Raw genomic sequence first — 19,947 nt, 5'->3', positions numbered from 1 at the left:
ATAATAATATTTAAAATTATTAGTGTTGCTACTCAGCTTATGATTTGTCGACAGCTTATCGGGATATGTTTGGTTTGTGGGGTTGTGAAAATCTTCAAACTATCAATATGTTTTATTACTATTTTTTAATTTTCATAACTTATCTTTTGTAGCTTTAAGTTGAATCACCCTGTAAATTTGATATATTTTGCTAAGCCGCTTTATAACTGAAAAAATCTTCATGATATACCTAGCTTTCAACATAGAGAAATTGCGGTTAGAAGTCAGTCGATAAATCACGGGTTGGGTACCAACACAAATAATTTTAAAGCGCCATACAAAACTTTGAATTTCAATAAATTTGTGTGTCTGTGTCGGCCTTACTTGTTTTTAAGAATTTCGACTAGAACACTTTCCTAGAGTACTTGAGGTTCCTAGTGTTCCTAAAGACAAACAAAGAAAAAATCAGAAGTTTTTCTCGAAGCATTCCCATAATAAAGAAATCAAAAACATTTCGAAATTTGTCTTTGGTGTAGAGCCACCTTAACAGATATCCAACACAATTATTCTTACGTCAGCACTTTTTAAAGATTCCTATACAATTATCTTTACATCCAATCATTTTATAATAACTTTTATTATTCTTTTTAAATAAAAACTACTCCGTTTAAAAGAAAATCAATTAATTTAATTTTCAAACAAAATAAACATTAACTCATCACTCACCCTTAACTGCGCACAACTCAGCGAAAAACTCATCTAAGTTAAAATCAACCACTGAACGCATTCTGCGTGTCATTGACATCTGTCATCGCCTCTTGTCACTTTTTTGAACTAGAATCAAAAACAAACGGTCTCTTAACGCTTTTCATTTGCAACCGTTCAGTTTCACAGTTACAACAAGCTAAGCGCGCTCTTTCGAAAATAAAATAAAATAAAATAAAATAAAATAATAAATCAATCAAAAGTTTTTACTTAAATCATTGTTAAATGTTGTCTTCTTATTTGTGTGACCCTTCTGCTTCTGTTTATTGTTATTTATTTATATTCAAAAAACATTTTATCGGATAAAAAAGAAAACTTCTCTCCTTTCGTTGTGCAAATAATTAATTTTTCCATTTTTAATGTGTCCATTTTGTTGTTGTTAATTATTTTAATTTTGTCAAGACCTCTCAAGGAATTTCACACCAAGATGAGTGCTTTTGAGGTGAATTTCTTTAAAATATTCTTATTTAAAGATAAAATTGCATGAATAGTTTTGTTTGATAATTTTAGGTAAACATAACACCATCGCGTCTGAAAGCGAACAAACGCATCGAGGGACGGGAGCCGACGAGCGTTGTTATGGCTCCATTCTCGTCCAAAGCCATCGTCACCTTCGAAGATGTGCCGGTCTCAAAGACTGCCAAGCGGATTTTGAAGATATTCAATCCTTCCAGTGATGAAATTGAGGTAAATTTCATGTTTTATTTGTTGTTGTATTAATTGTTGATTAGTGATAAGAAAGACGATTCTATTTTTAAAAAAGAAGAATTCAATGAGTCCTCGAGAATGTGCACGACCTTGGAGACATGTTTGGTCGATGATTAAGGGGACACCACCTGTTCTTTGAGACTACTTTAATAGATTTTTGTTGTAGTTTGGAATTCATGTCACACACAAGGGGGTTGTTTTTTTCATTTTTGTTTGATAGAATCTAATCCTTAATGAAATTCCTCTATAATGTCTCGAAGTCATTTCATTTCCCCCCCATAATAAACCTATTTTCTTCCTTCCTTTCTGGCTTAATTCAGTTTTTATGGGTACCTACATCATTTTCATTTTCATGCCCATTGAATTGTTGTTCCAAATGCAATAATAATTTTGTTTTCTTGTCCTATTCCCTGCGACATGTGTGCAAATGGTAGACATAAGACGGTTGTAGAGGCAGTGAGACACAAGCACAGGAACAGGGGTTGTTTGATTGATCCTGTTCGACTGGTTTCGGTAAAAATGGTAATGGAATGTGAATTGAAGCAAACAAAAAAACGACGACGACGACAACAGCGAATGAATGTAACCAGATGTTTGGTTAGTTGGAAGGTAACTAAGTGAGGAACTTACGTAGGTAGTTTTACTCATTCATTTATTCCTTTAAAGAAAATAAAAGGAGGCAAGCTACAAGATGAAGAGAAGAACATTTTGAGGACATGTTTCATGTTTTGTCTTGCATGACAGAAAGTAAATAAAGAAATTCGTTGCTAATTTTATGCAGAATTGTTGCTAAAGAAGAAACATGATGTTAGTGGAGTTGGCCATTGAAAAAGTTAGGGCAGGTTTTGAGAAATAAGCGCATCAGCAGTCTAGAACATTTTATTATTAAATTGTAGGCTAAAAAGGTTTCAATCATTTTTGTGATTTCTGATTAGAAATGAACAGGATTGTGCATGTTCTATTTTTGTGTCAATAACTAATGTATGGCAGAAATAATCTTTTCTACACAAAAATGAAAGATACTTATAGATTCATTGTTCTTGTTTCCTTAATTTGTGTGTTAGGAAGAGAAAATAGCAAAATTGAAACATTTTTAGTAAGGAGAATTTAGGGGAATACCTAGGCCTACATATGGATAACATTTGGCGCTCAAAAAGGAAAATGATTTAAAACACAACTTTTAGATGTGGCAATGGGATTGCATGGTATGTTTTTCTTTGTGCTCATGTCACCTTAATTTTGTCGCTTCTTTTTATTGCAATTGAAGTTATATCGTTTAAGAATGAACACTGTATACCTATAAATAATTTGTGTTATTGACAAACAACATAAGCACTTCTTATGTCATTTCGAGGTGTTGTACTTTTTATAGGTAAAGTCACAAGAAGGACTATGTTTATTGCAAAATATAAGAAATGAATATACCTAGGATACAAGCTTGAAAAGCAAGCATTAAAAGATTAAGGAACAAACTTCTTTTAATACATTTAAAATAAGTTGCTGTTTGTTTCAAAACGTGAATATACAACCGCATCTTCTTTATGCCGTTAAAAATCATGGATTATGGATCATAGTAATACGTTCTAGAGCTGACTTACAGTTGTGTTCATAAAAATAACAGTGCTCTCCAAATAAAACAAAAAAGGCCTTCAATATCAACGTTATAATATATTTCATAAAATTTCTAATAACAAACTAAAATATTTTATTCACGCACTGCTTCCCACAATTTTTTTCGAATTCTAGGGTTTTGCTTTATGAACTGCGTTCTTAACATCCCCCCACAAATTTGCGATGAGGTTAAGGTCGGGGGATTGAGCGGGCCACTCCATAACAGATAACTTCTTCTGCTCAAATCATGGTTCTGCCGTTTTTGACGTATGCTTTGGGTCTTAGTCTTGTTGGTATACCCAAACCAACGACATTTATTCTTCAGTATAGGGTAACATGACCTCCTCGAGAATTTGTACATACTCGGTTGCATCCCTTATACCCCCATGGGATAAATAGGCCCGACCCCGTAATATGAAAAGCAAGCCAATATCATCATTTTTCCTCCACCGTGCTTCACTGTTTTTATAGTGTACCGTGGATAGTATGCTGCATTTTAGAGTCTTCTCACAAATTCTCGAGGAACCTTGGACCCAAAAAGGACGACTTTGCTTTCATCGCTTCACAGAACATTCCTCCATTTCTCTTTTGCCCAATCTCTATGCGCTTTAGCAAACTCCATTATCTTTACCCCATGCCTTTTCGTCAAGAATGATACCTTGCGTTGACTTCGGGCTGGTAACTTCACTTATAAAAGACGTCTTCATATTGTGACAACTCTAACAGACAGTTGAAGCCCATTTCTTATTTTCCTAGAGCCTATGGAAGAGCTCTCTTTTGCTAACTGAACAATTTTTCTGTCAGTTCTTTCAGTAGTCACCCTTTTTGGGCCTCGCGTTTCGGGTTTATTGTGCCATTTTAAGGGGTTACTGACCATATATGCTGAGCAGCCTTGAATGTCTTGAATATTTTGGTAGGTTTTTCCCTCCAAACGGAGTTTTCGAATTTCTTCGGTGCATTGTCTTGACCGTCCCATTGTTTATTTTTGAGCTAATATTTATTAATTTTTTATATGCTAGTATGTTACAAATACTTAAAACTTTATATAGTAAAATATTTACTTACAAAAAAATAAAAATAAAATCAATTTTTAACCTTTTTAATTATAAAATCAAAACCACTGCTATTTTTATGAACACTATATATCCAGAGAGTTTGAAATAATGGGTGTTCACCGGGAAAAGTAGAGTATAACTTCAAGCTAAAAGCCTCTAATATGAAAACGAAAGACCGTTAGATGCAAGTAACAAGTTAATTTTTTTTGTAAGAATTTTCGTTCTTTAAATAATTTACAATCTAATAAGATGTTACCAGCACTGCTATTTTTATGAACACAACTGTATGTTTCAAAATCTCGTTGAAAAATGTATGATGGCATCAGTAGCTAGGCTTTAGATTTTCTTATTAAAGTTGCTTTGTCTCTACAAATTATTTCAAACGGTCTCGATTATGTTCTCGATTTTCTTAAAGAAAACTTACTTACTTACTTACTTAAGGTGGCGCTACAGTCCGGGGCGGACCTGGGCCTCAACCAACAAGCTAGCTGTCTCCAGTTTCTCACGCCAAGTTGGTTGAGGTCCTCTCCCACCTGGGTGCGCCACCTGAGTCGCGGTCTTCCTCTACTGCGCCGTCCCTCGGGATTGGATTCGAAGACCTTCCGGGCTGGAGCGTTGATGTCCATCCGCTCTACATGACCTAGCCATCTAAGCCGTTGGACTTTAATTCTGCTAACTAGGTCAGTGTCGCTGTACAGCCCGTACAGTTCGTCGTTATATCTTCTCCTCCATTCTCCATCTATGCGTACGGGACCAAAAATCACCCGAAGAATTTTTCTCTCGAAGCATCCTAAGACGCTCTCATCTTTCTTTGACAGGGTCCAGGCCTCAGCGCCATAAATGAGAACCGGGATGATGAGTGTCTTATAGATGGTGATTTTACATGCTCGAGAGAGGACTTTACTTCACAATTGCCTCTAAGTCCAAAGAAGCAGCGATTTGCAAGGGTTATTCTTCGTTTGATTTCAGCGCTGGTGTCGTTGTCTGCATTATTAGCGGTGCCTAGGTAGATAAAGCCCTTAATTACCTCAAAGTTATAGCAGCCCATGGTGACGTTTTGTCCAAGACGTCGTCGTTCAGTGTCCTTTTTTGATGACAGCATATACTTAGTCTTGTCCTCATTGACCACTAAACCCATCTTCTTCGCTTCCGTCGCAATGCTCAAAAAAGCTCCACTGACCTCACGCTTTGATCTTCCAATTATGTATATCAATATCATCTGCGTATCCGAGTATTTGGATGGACCTTTGGAAGATTGTGTCTCTAGTGTTGACGGTTGAGTTTTGCACAATTCTTTCCAGAACGATGTTGAAGAAGTCGCATGACAGTGCATCGCCTTGTCTAAAACCTTTTTTGACATCAAATGCATCGGTAAGATCTTTTCCGACCTTGATAGAGCAGCGTGCATTCTAAATCGTCATTCTGCACGGATAAGTTTGACAGGGATTCCAAAACTAGACATTGCTCGGTAGAGCTCTTCCCTATAGATGCTGTCATACGCGGCTTTAAAATCGATAAAGAGACGGTGGGTATCGATTTGAAGCTCCTGGGTTTTTTCCAAGATCTGCCGTAGTGTGAATATTTGGTCGATAGTGGACTTTCCTGGTCTGAAGCCACACTGATAAGGACCAATCAGGTTGTTGACGAATGGCTTCAGACGTTCACATAATACGGCAGAGAGGATCTTATACGCAATGTTAAGGAGACTGATGCCTCTGTAGTTGGCGCAGTTTAGAGGGTCTCCTTTCTTATGTATCGGGCACACTATGCTGAGATTTCACTCATCGGGCATGCTTTCTTCCGAACATATTTTGCAGAAGAGTTGGTGCATGCTCCGTACCAAGTCATCGCCCGCTGCTTTGAATAGTTCGGCAGCGATGCCGTCAGCTCCAGCAGCTTTGTTTGACTTAAGTTTAGATATAGCTATCTTCACTTCGTCAAGGTCGGGTAGGCGGAATTGTTAATCTGCGTCGCCGAGGTTGAGTGGTTCTATCTCCCTTACAGCGGAATTCGGTTCGTCATCGCCGTTATATAATTTGGAGAAGTGATCTTTCCATATTCTCAGCATCGACTGCTGAAAACTTAGTCATAATTTTAAAATCAGTGCCACATCCACATCCTCCCAAAAAATTGTAAGCTATTCAGCCCTTTCATGAATTCCATCGTAATCGGAAATTTGTACCAATCCCGAAAAACTGTATCATGAAATCCGTTCGTAATGCAAAATTTGTATGAGATTTTCCACTACGAACGGATTTCATGATACAGTTTTACGGGATTCGTAAAAATTTCCGATTACCATTACGAATTCAAGATAGGACTGATTCTTTTCAAAAAAAAAAAAAAAAAAGAACAGTTCAACTCAAAAGTAAGAAATGTTATCTGTGTCTATTTACGCTCCTTTTTTCATTTGTTTTAATTCGGCTCCAATGATTTTTAAAGACTGTGAGCTTTTTGAATGAGTTTAAGGACGGTTTGAAAGTAAAATTTAAAAAATCTAACCAATTGGATTGAGAAAATTCATATGGAGTGGAATATCAAAAACTTGACCACAAACAAAACGAGGCTTGTAAAGTTAAACAATTTTGAAAAATATCCTTATTTTACATTGCTTAATGTTCTGCAACAGATTTGTTGAGGCACTTCCTATGAGGTTTTGGAGAACTGTAAATCTGAGGATGTCCTGTTGTCTTGACCGGCCCAATCGATCACTTTATCAATGAATTTGACTTCGCTATCAGTAACAATGTTTTGTACTATAATCACATCACTCGGTTCGGATTCTTCTAGACAACTATGAACATCTGAATCACGTAACCATTCGTTAAATGCTAGTATAGAAAATATAATATTTTTGTTTATTGCTGTTTTGACTAAAGTCAAGAAATTTTCCGTGATTATTATCTAATTGTTTAAGCAAATGTATTAATAATGCTTCTTCCCTTTCAACTAAAATTGGATTCCAGTATTTTTTAAGCATTTGAGAAGTTATCATAGTGTGACGCAAACTTAAGTTAGGGCAGAAATGATATATTCATTTTTGTTTGCAATGACGACCGACGAATGCAAGTTTTAGTCCAGTTAATAAAGGTTTTCACCCCAAAAAAATCCAACAGTTTTGAAACTTGGCACACTTGCTAAGGGACGTCTGGTGATAACCCAAAAAAAAGTCTCTTAGAATCCGACATGTGCTCTAGCGGCAGTAAAGAGAAGCATGGAGTTTGTTTCAGTTTTTCGGCTTTATCTTGAAAACTATTTGTAAAGCTTATTAAATATCCGAAAGAAAAAATAGTATAAGGTTATAAATAACTCATTGATGAACATTATTTCCTTCTCTGGTATACACAACATTAACATCTTCTCCTATCACTACAACGTTTGCAGTCTCCACAGATTTTTCTATTGAAGTTTGAATGATTAATAGGTCAGCATCGTCAGGTGCTTCTCTCACCTCTATTCCTTGGTTACAAAGGGCCGTGGATAGAAAAGTAATCAATCTTGACTTATTCTTTTAGTTGGAAAGAAAATCTATTTGTTTGATGTTTATCATTGTTTACATGTTCAATTTAAATACCGACTGACTTCTTAAGTTTATATCTTGGATTTTGTTCTACTTTTTTTGTACTGTATTCCAAAGAAGAGTAACCATCAAACACTACAGTACAACTATCGGAATTTTTGGGTCACAACACTTTAACAAGAAGCCACCATCTACAATAATATCAAATTCGGCGTTTTTAGGCGTTTTCGCATCCCAGTTTCATCAAACAAGCATAATGGAAAGGGAGCCAACTCATAGTCCATATAAGTCTTTAAGTCCTCATCGGACTGCTTACTTATACTTGTACTTTGGAATATCATTAAAGTATCTATTACCACAGTTTCACCTCGATTCTTGACAGAATTTGACATAAAAGATTTTCTTGCGACAGTTTTACTTCTGAAACTCGTTGGCCCACTATATGGCTAATTGTCTGCATGTCTAGAGACTAAGCATTGTAGCAAGTTACTTTATCATGATGCCACTCGCTATTGATATGATTTCATTTGTAACTGGAAATAGAGGATAACTTTGGAACCAATTGGACAGCTTTAAAATGTCTGTATTTTGTCTAATTTTAAGAGCCTCTCCGAAATCTTCCTGTTGCTTATTAGTAAAAAAAAGAGTGAAGAGAATATTTCATGAGTAGCAGTCAGCCCTTGAATCGAATTGCTTAGTACGCTATCAGTGATTTCACGCCCTCGTGTCAAGCCACCCATACTCTTCCTTCCAGGCATTAGAGTTTGTTCAGTTGTCTGGTCCGACCACACCCCTGTCCAAAATCGGTCAGTTCTTCTCATAGTAAAGTAAGACTCTTGCACAAAGTTTTTAAATTCATCTGGAGTCATCACAGAAGGCAGTTTTATCATGTCCTGCAAATACAAACTAAAACATATACAAACAAAATAATACAATATTTTTGTTTGGAAATTTAATTTTGTAGAAGATTATTTTTTGATAAATAGTTTTCAAGATAAACCCGAAAAACCGAAAAAAACATATGTTTCTCTTCACTGCCGCTAGAGTTATTTTATAAACTATAAGAGGTACAAAAAATTCTTCAAATCTTTTTTTCTATAAAATTTTATAAGCTTTAATTTTGTGGAACAAAATGGTTTTCGAGATAAACGTGAAAAAGTGAAACAAACTCCATGTTTCACGTTGGATTCTTGGGGACTTTTTTTTGGGTCATCTCCAGACATTACTTAGTAAGTGTGCCAAGTTTCAAAACTGTTGGATTTTTTTGAGGTGAAGGCAATTTTTTTCGTTCATGACTGGACTATTTGATATATATTTTGCAAATTTATAATTCTCATATCATTTTGATCCATCGGTTGCTGTAAGAAGCAATGTCTCCGTTAATATTTTTTAATTCTTCTTCTATAGATGCCATGAATCATTATACACGATTAGAAGGGCCCTTAATTGGAAAATGTTGTTTTTCACAATGTTTCCTTATCATGATTTAATTTAGGTACGGTAAATAATGTTCAATCCTGACTTCAGGTATAATTGGTTTCGAAAGCAGGAAATAATTTAAAATTTTCGTTTTTGGCGCCTGCCATAATGTTGCGAAACTCATCACACTAGAAAGCAAACTTCTTCGGAACACATTTCTGAATAGAGAGCAATGGTAGCTCTATTCTGATAAAGGGGAAAATGTGGCCAAAAACAGATCAAATCAGTGAGAAGGTCAAAAGATAGATAATCTACTTACTTACTTGACGCTACAGTCCTGTGTGAACTAGGGCCTCACCCAATAAACTTCTCCATCTATCTCGGTCCCAGCTAGATGTCTCCAGTTTCGCGCTCTAAGTTCGGTGATTTCAGTTTCTACTTATGCGTGCCACCTGAATCGCGGTCTTTCTCTACTGCGCTGTCCTGTTGGTGTGGATTCGAAGACTTTCCGGGCCGGAGCATTGGTTTCCATGCGCTCTAGGTGACCCAGCCATTTTAGTCGTTGGACTTTTACCCTTCTGGCTAAGTCTACGTCGCTGTACATCCCGTACAGCTCGTCGTTCCATCATCTCCTCCACTTCTTGCCTGCATTCTTAGCTCAAAGAAGCAGCGGTTAGAAAGAGTTATTCTTTGTTTAATCTCAGCGCTGGTGTTGTTTTCTGCGTTTATAGCGGAGCCTAGATAGAAGAAGTCCTTGACTACCTCAAAGTTACGTCTGTCGATGGTGACGTTTCGACCAAAATGTCGGTGTTGTAAGTCTTTTCTTGACGATAGCATGTACTTTGTTTTGCCCTCATTAACTTTTAAACAAATTTGTGTCGCCTCTGACTCAATACTCACAAAATCCTCGTTGACATCACGCTGAGTAATTGGATAGACTTTTGAAAGATAGTGCCTCTAGTGTTGACGTGTGAGCTTTGCACTATTCTTTCAAGTACGATGTTAAAACATCGCATGACAGCGCATCGCCTTGTCTAAAACCTTTTTTGACATCGAAAGGTTCTGTGAAGTTGTTTCCAACCTTAAGGAGCAGCGTGAATTCTCCATGGTCATCCTGCACAAACGGACGAGCTTGGTAGGGATGCCAAAACTAGACATGGCTCTATACAGCTCGTCCCTGTAGATACTGTCATATGCGGCCTTGAAATCGATGAAATGATTGTGGGTGTCGATTTGGTGTTCTTGGGTTTTTTCCAGGATCTACCGTAATGTGAATATTTATAATAATAATAATCGACTGTGGACTTTCCTGGTCTAAAACCACGCTGATAAGGACCTATCAGGTTGTTGTGGATGGGCTATAGACGTTCACATATTACGGCAGAGAAGATTTTATAGACGATGTTAAGTAGATTGATTCCTCTATAGTTGGTGCAGTTTTGAGGGCCTCCTTTTTTCAGGATCGGGCAAACAATACTGAGGTACAGTTCATCGGGCATGCTTTCTTCCGAACATATCTTACAGATAATAATAATCGTTGTCAACAGTAAATCAGCCCGTATCCAAGGCTTGTTTGTGCTTCGCAACTAAGGTATTTCTTACGTGGTAAGGAAGTCATCCCGATGGCACAACCTACAACATGGAGCGCCAGAACCTTAGTATAACTTCAAGGACGGGGAGCCGGATAAACCGCTCCTTATAAGCCTGGGCTCCAAATAAGTCCTATAAGCTTTATAAGGTATTCACTAAGTAGTCCCCCCCTCTCTCTCGTTTGCTACCCCCAACAACTTTCCACTGGGGTTGGAACCAAAACGTAAAGCATTCAAATTGATCGGTGATGATATCATAGTCTGAATCATTTACGTCACCTGATCACGGTCGTAAACTGTATTGTCTCAACTTTTGTTACGGTTTTTTTTTATCGGATAATGCACTAGACAAATAACCAGTTGCTTTCGTCCTGTGCCGAAAACAACTAATAATGGGTATCTGAAATCAAATACCATCGAGTGATCGGGAACATTTGAGCAAGATACTCTGTGCCGAAAACCGAAACAATTTTATCAATTTTTTAATTCAAATCAAAATCTAATGGTCTTCCCTCTAACTTCAATTTTAACAACACCTTATGTGTGAACTCAAAGTAATTTCTTACTTATTTGCAAGTTTTTCCAGTCAGTCTTAAAGCTGTTTTGTTAATAATTCAGATTCGGAATATTCCCTTCTTCTGCCTTCCTACTCACCAAACCAAATAAGTCAAATTTAACCCAAATACAAGAATGTTGCGTAAAGCCGAAAGAGCATAGCATCTCCTTGATTTTATCCTTAATATCTCGTTCCTTAGAAGAAACCTTTACTGAAATCCTTTGCCCTCTATTCTTTAACGTTTGAGTTGAAATAGTTTTAGTTAAAGCTATTATATAACTATTATTGTAATTATTATTAATGAGCTTGGATAAAGCAATAAATAAAAGTGAAAGTAGCGGAGTACGAAAAAAGATTGTTCCCATAGAATCAATAACTCGCTTGAAAACTGCGGGAGCAATGACCCTATCAGGCAAGGCGGAATTTTCGGCGCACTGTCTTAGCTTTTTCTCTAAATTTAATATAAGATAATAAATGGTCTCCTAACTGGTTACTGGAAGGTGAATTGGAATTGAATTGGTGAAATGTTCAAGGATTAAAGAGCAATGCTTAGTCCAGTTTTTATAATGAGGGATTATGTCGTCATGTACCTTAGACAGGACTATCAGGGACATTCCCTAATAAAAGAAAAGAATCTATAATCTCCTAACATACTCATAATACTTAAGTTCCTCAAAAGAACACACTCGAGAATGAGTGTTCTTATACAGTCCCTTACTGGCGCACAATAGATATCAGTTCATCAGTACCCTACTATTCCAATCCATTATTCTTTCCTTACTTATGAAAATAAAGTATGTCCAAGTATTTCGTAATAATTGTTTTTATTTTTGAAAGTATAGTCGAATTTTTCGCATTGGGTTACAAATTGTTTAAAAACCTTAAAATTATTTTGGATATTTGAATTTTTCTATCCTTTCTTAAAAACAAAAAAAAATGTGTTCAATATTTCGTAATTATGCAAAACGACAATATGAAATCTTTTAGATCTATTCTTTAAGAATCTCGCATTTGTTTCCATAATTTTTGTTTGTTTTCGTCGTAAATTCGAAAGTCCTAATTTTTAACCATAAAAATACTTTAATAGGTGAATGTAACAAAATTCATTCGTGCTGAGCACAATGTTACCATTGATTGGACATCAAACGTTGTACCTGCCGAAGAACAAATCGAAATGGAAATGATATGGAGTCCAACCATGGAAATTGCCTGCAAAGAAACCCTCCAATTGACTGACAATAGAAATTTCCGCAAAGACATTATGGTCATACTTAAATCCATTAGCAATAAACCAGCTTCAAAGGTAAGTTCCAAAAAAAAAGCCACCCCATACTTAAATCTAATTTATCTAATCAAATTGTGTGATTTTTGTTTTTCCTCAGAACATCAAACGTTTCCCAACGATCTCATCGTCTACATCAAGCCACAACAAAGTCCTCCGCCTCAAGTCGCCAACCCACTCCAAGCCAAATGCCTCATCCCAGCAACGTCGAAACAGACAATCAATAAATTACAAAGCCCAAAAGACTGATCGAATGTCGCCGGTTGCCCGAAAGCATCATCAACATTCGCAAAAGAAACAAATCTCACCGTTGCTCGAACGAAATGTTCCACGAATCTGTTTCGAAGACATGAATTCATTGCCAACGCAGCCTCGAACCATAACTCGTCCCTCAGTGGCAGCAGCGTTTACCCCACACAAAGAGAATGTGAGTCCCCTGACGCCTGGCAACGTCCTCGATCTAATCGACAAGATGCAGTTCACTCCAGCGACCAACACGAAAGTCAAACTAGAGCCCATCACTGACCTTGATTATCATTCGTCCCTTCCCACGCCAGTCAATCGCAATGCACCCAGTGTTGATGAGAACTTGGCCCGACAACTTCGTCCAAGACGACTTGCGGCCGAGACCTCTGAGGACGAAGTCAGTCCATTGAACTTGAAGATGGAGCCCCGAACTGCCACCGTCGTCGTTAAGCGGGAGAATGAGGAGAATTTCGAGAACTATGCGGGCGCCCTGAATGTCCAAACCCCCCTAATCAACAACAAAACTTTCGATCTGAAGCTCATGGACCGGTCAGATGCTTCCAATGAATCTCAGGAGAGCCTGGAAGCAGCCTGCGATCGAGTTGTCTTCAACAAAACTGCTACAGTGACTCCAGCCCTGTCACGCCCTCTCTCGATGATAGAGGAAGAGGACGCTCACAATGCACCCAACATCTTGCAAAAAACCTACGAAATCAAGGTCGATCAACAGCTGAAGAGAGACGTCAAGCTCGTCGGAACTCCCCTGCGGAAATACTCGGAATCCATGAAGGATCTATCCTTGAAGTCCCCCTCCTCGAAGATTTCCATCCAAGGATCAATGCCAAATCTGAATGAGATGGAGAACATACAATCCATTGAACAGAATCGATACTACCACGCCCCCTTGGCCTCGACGGTCTCGGGCACAGTCGAAAAGAAATACAACCTCAAGCCCAAGGTGATCTGTTTGGATGAGTCTGATGCTTCCAATAACAGCATGGTAAGTTGTACTTCCCAGGCAGACCTCCTGTTCAACCAGAACGAGATCCTAGCGCAGTCCAGTCGCTTCAATCTCAACGAGATCGGCAGGAAATCGCGGAAGAACAGTCCTGTGAGTGTACCAACGCCACATCACCGCAAAGCAAATACCCCCACAAAAGTCTCGAAAAAACTCATAGAAAGTCCCAACAAATCGATCGGCACCAAGCGCTACAGGGATCTGGCACTGCTAGACTCACCCGGAAGCGATACCTCCACCTTGAGCATTCCCAAAGTCATCGCTGCGAGTGTGTCGCCTCCGAAGCGGGCTAAGTTCGAAAGTGATCCGTTTACCCGCCCTTCCAACAGCAGCAAATGGCCAACGAGTCAGCCGAGAAAACCGAAACTTTCACGGACCCTGTCGCTGGTAAAGAAGCCCATCACACCACGAAAGATCAAGGAGGAGCCGATTGTGAAGCTCTACGATTCGGAGATGTACATGCAGACGTACATAAATCCCGACCCCTTTGCGGCGACCACAACCAGAGATCCGTTTCTCGCGTCGACGATGTATCTGGACGAGAGAGCAGTTGAGAAGCATTTGGTTGCCTTCAAGAAGTGGCTCAACGCCTTGGTGACCATTCCGGCTGAGCTCGACGCCGACTGCAATCAGAAGATCGACGTGGGAAGGCTGTTCAACGAAGTCCGCAACAAGGAACTCATCCTAGCCCCGACCAAGGAGGAGCAATCCATGAACTATCTCACCAAGTTTCGTCTGGAGAGTCTCCGCCAGGAAGCCATAAGGTTCTTTATGAGCGAGGAGATGCAGATCCCATGCTCCAAAGTGGCGGTGTATGTGCACAAGAAGGCGATAAGCATTCGGACCGACAGGAACCTGCATCTGGATGTGGTCATGCAGCGATACATCCTGGAACTGCTTCTCTGCTTCAATCCGCTTTGGTTGCGTTTGGGTCTGGAAGTCGTGTTCGCAGAGAAGATTCATCTGCATTCCTGCTCCGATGTGGTGGGCCTGAGTACGTTCATTGTGAATCGCCTCTTCAAGGACAAATTTTTGGAGCAGAGGTACTCGAAGGCCTACACTCTGTCCGACGAATACGCCGACCACATAAAGAAGTTCACCCTCCAGAAGGTGCTCTTTCTGCTGCTTTTCCTGGACAAGGCCAAGACCAAGCGCATCATCAAGCACAATCCCTGCTTGTTCCTCAAAAAGTCTCCCTACAAGGAGGCCCGAGAGATTCTGCTGAAGTTCTCGTGCGAACTTCTGGCCAACATCGGAGACATTACCCGGGATTTGAAGCGTCTGGGCTATGTCCTCACCCACAAACAGAACTTCCTCGACGAGTTCAACTACGCCTTCAGCAATATAGCCGTGGATCTTCGTGACGGCATCAGGCTGACGCGAGTGATGGAAATAATCCTCCTGCGGGACGACATGAGCGAGTTGCTCCGAGTTCCGGCGATTTCCCGCCTCCAGAGGATCTACAATGTCAATTTGAGTCTGAAGGCGCTGGCCGAGGCTGATTTCGAGCTGAAGGGCGACATCACAGCGGCGGACATTGTCGATGGCCATAGGGAGAAGACTCTCTCGTTGCTATGGCAGATAATCTACAAGTTCCGTTCGCCGAAGTTCCATGCAGCGGCGAGGGTCATTCAGTTGTGGTGGAGGAACTCGTGGTTGTTCGTGTGCATCCGTCGAAGGATTCGCGTGAAGATAGAGAAGAGGCGCAATTTGGCCGCCACCACCATCCAGAGCTTCTACAGGGGTTACATGTCCCGCAAATACACGCGGGTGTTCCGTTGGGAAAGAACGAATGCCGCCATCTGCCTGCAGAAATACATTCGCCGATATTTGGCTCAGAAGCACTTCTGTCGCACTGTGAGCAGTGTGCTGTGCATTCAGCGAATGTATCGAGCTGTCAAGTACGGAATGTTGATAAGGCAGAGGTTTGTGGACTTCCGCAACAGGGTGATCCTAATTCAGAGCTGGTTTAGGCGAATAAAGTTAGCCCGAAAGCTCCAGCAAGCAGCTCCAATCATTAGGGCTCTGAAAGATGAAGCCCGTTTACGTCACAATCAGGCTATTGTAATTCAGCGCTACTTTAAGGCGTTTACTTTGCGTCAAAAACTCCGCAGAATTGTCTATGAAGTTGTCAGCAACATCAGGAGCTCGAAACTGGAATACAAGAGTGCGTCAAGGATCCAATCGTTCTATAAAATGATTAAGATTCGTGGAGAATTTATAAAGAAAAGAGAGGCCGCTTATAAGATTCAGCAAATGTGGAGGAGCTATAAAAAGATGAAAATAGTCCGTGAAGAATACCTAATTCAGCAAAAGAGTGCAATTCGTATACAGAGACATTACCGTGGCTATAAATTAATGGAAAAGGAAAGACGTGAATATGTGGAACTTAGGTCTGTGGTTATGAAGCTCCAGAGTCGTGTGCGAGCAAATAAATTGTGTAAAATCCAACGAACGGAGTATTTGAAAATTCGAAGAAGTGTTGTGGTTATTCAGCAGCGTTTTAGAGCAACTTTACTCATGCGAAAAGTCCGTTTAGATTATCAGAAGGAGCGAACTATGATAATCAAATGTCAACAGCGCTATCGGGGAATCTTATGTATGCGAAAACAGCGCGCTGAATATGTTGAAATAAGATCGAAGGTGATCGGCATACAGAGATTCTTTAGGGGCTGGCTCCAAATGAAGAAAGATCGAGCTGAATTAAAGAAAATATTATATGTAATCTCAATTCAGCGCAGGTTTAGGGCAACTCTTTTGATGCGAAACGTGAGAAAAGTGTATCAAACAGAACGATTGGCAATAATAAAGTGCCAACAAAGGTATAGAGCGATTGTTTCGATGCGAAAACAACGTGCTGAATACGCTGAATTAAGATCCAAAGTAATTTCCATACAAAGATTCTTCAGAGGATGGCTGCAGATGAAGAAAGATCGCGCTGAATTTAAGAAAACTATGAAAATCATCACAATTCAGCGGCGTTTTAGAGCTACATTGTTGATGTGGACAATTCGACGAGAGTATCACAGGCAAAGATGTATTATAATTCGTATTCAGCAACGTTTCCGAGCAACTCTTTACATGCGAAAACAACGTGCTGAATACCTGGAGTTGCGATCGAAAGTCATATCCATCCAGACATTCTATCGAGCTCGTCTTCAAATGAAGAAGGATCGTGCTGAATATGTAAATAAAAGAAATGCCATTGTAAAAATTCAGCAAAAACTTCGTGCTACGATTTTAGCCTGCAAAGTACGAGCTGAATACGTTCGGCTTAGGCACTATACTATTGCAATTCAGCGGCTTTATCGTGGTTTGAGACAAATGCGAGTTGAACGTAGTGAATTTTTAGAGAAACGTTCGTGTATCGTGCGGATTCAGCGCCGTGTTCGAGCTATTCAGCAAATGAAGATCACACGACTGGAATTTCTTCTCCTGAAAAAGTCAACAATAGCGATTCAGCTAAGGTTCAGAGCATATTTAGCTATGAGATTAGATCGCGCTAAATTCAGGGGGAAGAAGTTAGCTGCCTTGTGTATTCAGCAACGATTCCGGGAGTACCTTACCACGAAAAAGCTTCGAAATGATTTCCTCACTCAGAAGAAAGCAGCCATAACTATTCAGCACAGGTTCCGAGCACTTCTCACAATGAGAAATGAGAGACTTCAATATGAAACCGTACGAAAGAGCGTGGTATGTATGCAAAGACGGTGGCGAGCACAACAAGAAATGAAACTTGTTAAGGCGCAATATGAAAATACCCTTCGATTGATAATTGCTATTCAGCAGCGTTTCCGAGCCAAGCTCCTCGGACGGGAGGTCAGGAGAGGATTTGAAAGAGAAAAGTCGGCGATAGTTGCAATTCAGCGCCGATTCCGCTCGAAGCTTCTCATGAAAAAGCTACGAAAAGTCTATATAGAGCGCATCGAGATTGTGATTCGATTTCAGCAACGATTTAGATGTTACTTGCTGATGAAAGAGCAAAGAGAGTTGTATCTTAGGCAAAGGCAATCAGTTCTCAACATCCAGAGGTGGTACAGGTCGATTCTTCAAATGCGGAAAGAAAAGAAAAACTATGAAAAAGTGAGGAGGGCTGTTATAGCAATTCAGCGGTATTGCAGAGCAACTTTGCTCGCTCAAAAGCAACAAGCTAAATACTTAGTTTTGCGGAATTCAGCTATTGTCATTCAGCGAAAACTTCGCGCAACTCTTGCCATGCGTGAGGAACAATGCCACTATCGGAAACAAAGGCACTGTGCGATCATATTGCAGCGCAGGTATCGTGCTCGCCTGGTGATGCTGAAAATGCGCAGCCAATATTTGCTCATAAAGTCTTTGATTGTCTGCATTCAAAGGAAGTTCCGCGCAAACAGAGCCATGAAGTTGGACCGTCAGGAATTCCTCCGCTTGAAAAAGTCGACAATATTCATTCAGCAAAAGTTCCGCGGCCGCAGAGAGACTGCCTTCTTGCAGGAGAGATTCTCTCAACTTAAAAGAGTCGCCTTAGGTCTGCAGGCCTTTGGAAGAGGAGTCTTGGCAAGAAGGCGTTATGAGGAACTTATGACGCCCGAATTCAGACATCAAGTGTTGCAGCGGAAGGCTGCTGTGATAATTCAGCGACATTGGAGAGGTTATCGCGTACGTAGACGCTGGGAGAACGTACGCATTCGCACAATACGCCACAACATTAATCTACTTAAACAGAGCAAAAATGTGCTGAATACCATCAGGTGGAAGGTACAAGATTCTGTACGTATTCTGCGGGGAAGATTTAGTGCTTCAGATGCTCTAAATGTACTTTCAAGATTAGGTAAGGTTTTTAGCTGTTTCTAAATTCACAACACATATTTTACATTTTTGTTTTATTTTTTCTTAGAACGAATGTCCCGAACTGTTCCTCATCTGCTGATGGATCATTCAGACTTTATTTCGACCTTTTGCTATGGCATAATGGCCCAGGCGATACGCTCAGAAGTGGATAAGCAACTTATCGAATACTGCAGTCGTGTTATATTGAATCTGGCCCGCTACAACAGCACCACGGCCAATACATTCCAGGAGGGTGGTCTGGTCACCATCGCACAGATGTTATTGCGATGGTGTGACAAAGATTGTGGAATATTCAACACCCTCTGCACACTTATTTGGGTATTTTCACATTGTCCTGAGAAAAGACAGGTAAACCTTAAAATTGATTACAAATATTTCCCAAAGAGTCGTTAAGTAATGTTCCTTCATTGAATAGAAAATCCGCGAATTCATGACAACATCCGAAGCCATCTATGTTGTTCGGGAAACGAAAAAGCTAGTCGCTCGCAAGGAAAAGATGAAGAAGAATATTCGGAAGCCCTTGATGACGTCGACGACGACGTCGTCGTCTGTTCGGGGCCAACAAGGTATCATATTCGGAGACAAGACTTTGCCAAGTGTTGAGCCGGATTACGGTGTGATAAACAACAAGCCATATGTTTTTGTATCTTCAGTATTTGCCTTCGATACGATACTTTCGAGGTTAAAAATTGATATTTATAGTTTCAATTGAGTTCTTTTTCTTTTGTTTTTCTTTATCTATTTAATTAATATCGTATCTCCTCTTCTGTATTATAGTTATATATTTTTTAAAAAATGTACTCATGTACTCAAAAACTAGTGTTTTTGTTTTTGTTTGGATGTAGTTCAATGTAGTTCTCAATAATTTGTGTTTTATTAAACTATTATTATTATAATTTGACCTTAATTTGGGTTCCTAAAGCAGGCAACTAAGGATTATTATACATAACTATTATTATTATAATTATTGTGAAAAATACTGTTAATGTCTAAGATATGTGTGTAATATTATACAAGAAAATATATTATTTTTTTCTAAAAAATACGCAAATATAATTATTTTATTTAGGAAAAGAAAGAACTCATACAAATCGTGGGCCTATTTGTTCTAAAAGGATTTTAAAAAGGTTTACAAAATAAAAAAAGGAAAAGTTTAATGGTGGAAAAATATCGCACGTACATTTTTGAGATATCGTTATGTATTTTTGTATTAAAATCACGCTCAATATTTAATTTAACCCGGATCCAACTCCGTATTTTGAAAACTCGATGGGTCGCCGAGCAAATTTGATACTTGTGCCATTTTCCATGGAGTCTGATAACACCTTGTTCCCTTAAGCATTTATGTATGCTGGTAAATAAGTTTCCT

The 19,947-nt window shown here is 39.3% G+C and overlaps 1 protein-coding gene across 1 annotated transcript; it reads left to right on the top strand.

Moving 5' to 3' along the window:
- The first annotated feature begins 907 nt into the window (after positions 1–907).
- LOC129941886 (protein abnormal spindle) lies at positions 908–19,621 on the top strand. The gene is made up of 6 exons (XM_056050652.1): positions 908–1,186; positions 1,255–1,431; positions 12,290–12,505; positions 12,585–18,558; positions 18,625–18,926; positions 18,994–19,621. Exons 1-6 carry the CDS (start codon positions 1,172–1,174, stop codon positions 19,288–19,290), a joined length of 6,981 nt encoding a protein of 2,326 aa, XP_055906627.1. The 5' UTR covers positions 908–1,171; the 3' UTR covers positions 19,291–19,621.
- The last annotated feature ends 326 nt before the right edge of the window (positions 19,622–19,947 follow it).

This window comes from Eupeodes corollae, chromosome 1 (assembly GCF_945859685.1).
Source record: "Eupeodes corollae chromosome 1, idEupCoro1.1, whole genome shotgun sequence".
In the NCBI taxonomy this organism is placed as follows: domain Eukaryota; kingdom Metazoa; phylum Arthropoda; class Insecta; order Diptera; family Syrphidae; genus Eupeodes; species Eupeodes corollae.
Note: the sequence above shows the minus strand (reverse complement) of the source record. Positions and strands in the feature narration are given on the sequence as shown.

Excerpts from the sequence above, each read along its gene's own strand:
- LOC129941886 (XM_056050652.1), top strand. Across the intron at positions 12,506-12,584 it reads GCAATAAACCAGCTTCAAAG|AACATCAAACGTTTCCCAAC; the intron begins GTAAGTTCCAAA and ends GTTTTTCCTCAG. Across the intron at positions 18,559-18,624 it reads AAATGTACTTTCAAGATTAG|AACGAATGTCCCGAACTGTT; the intron begins GTAAGGTTTTTA and ends ATTTTTTCTTAG.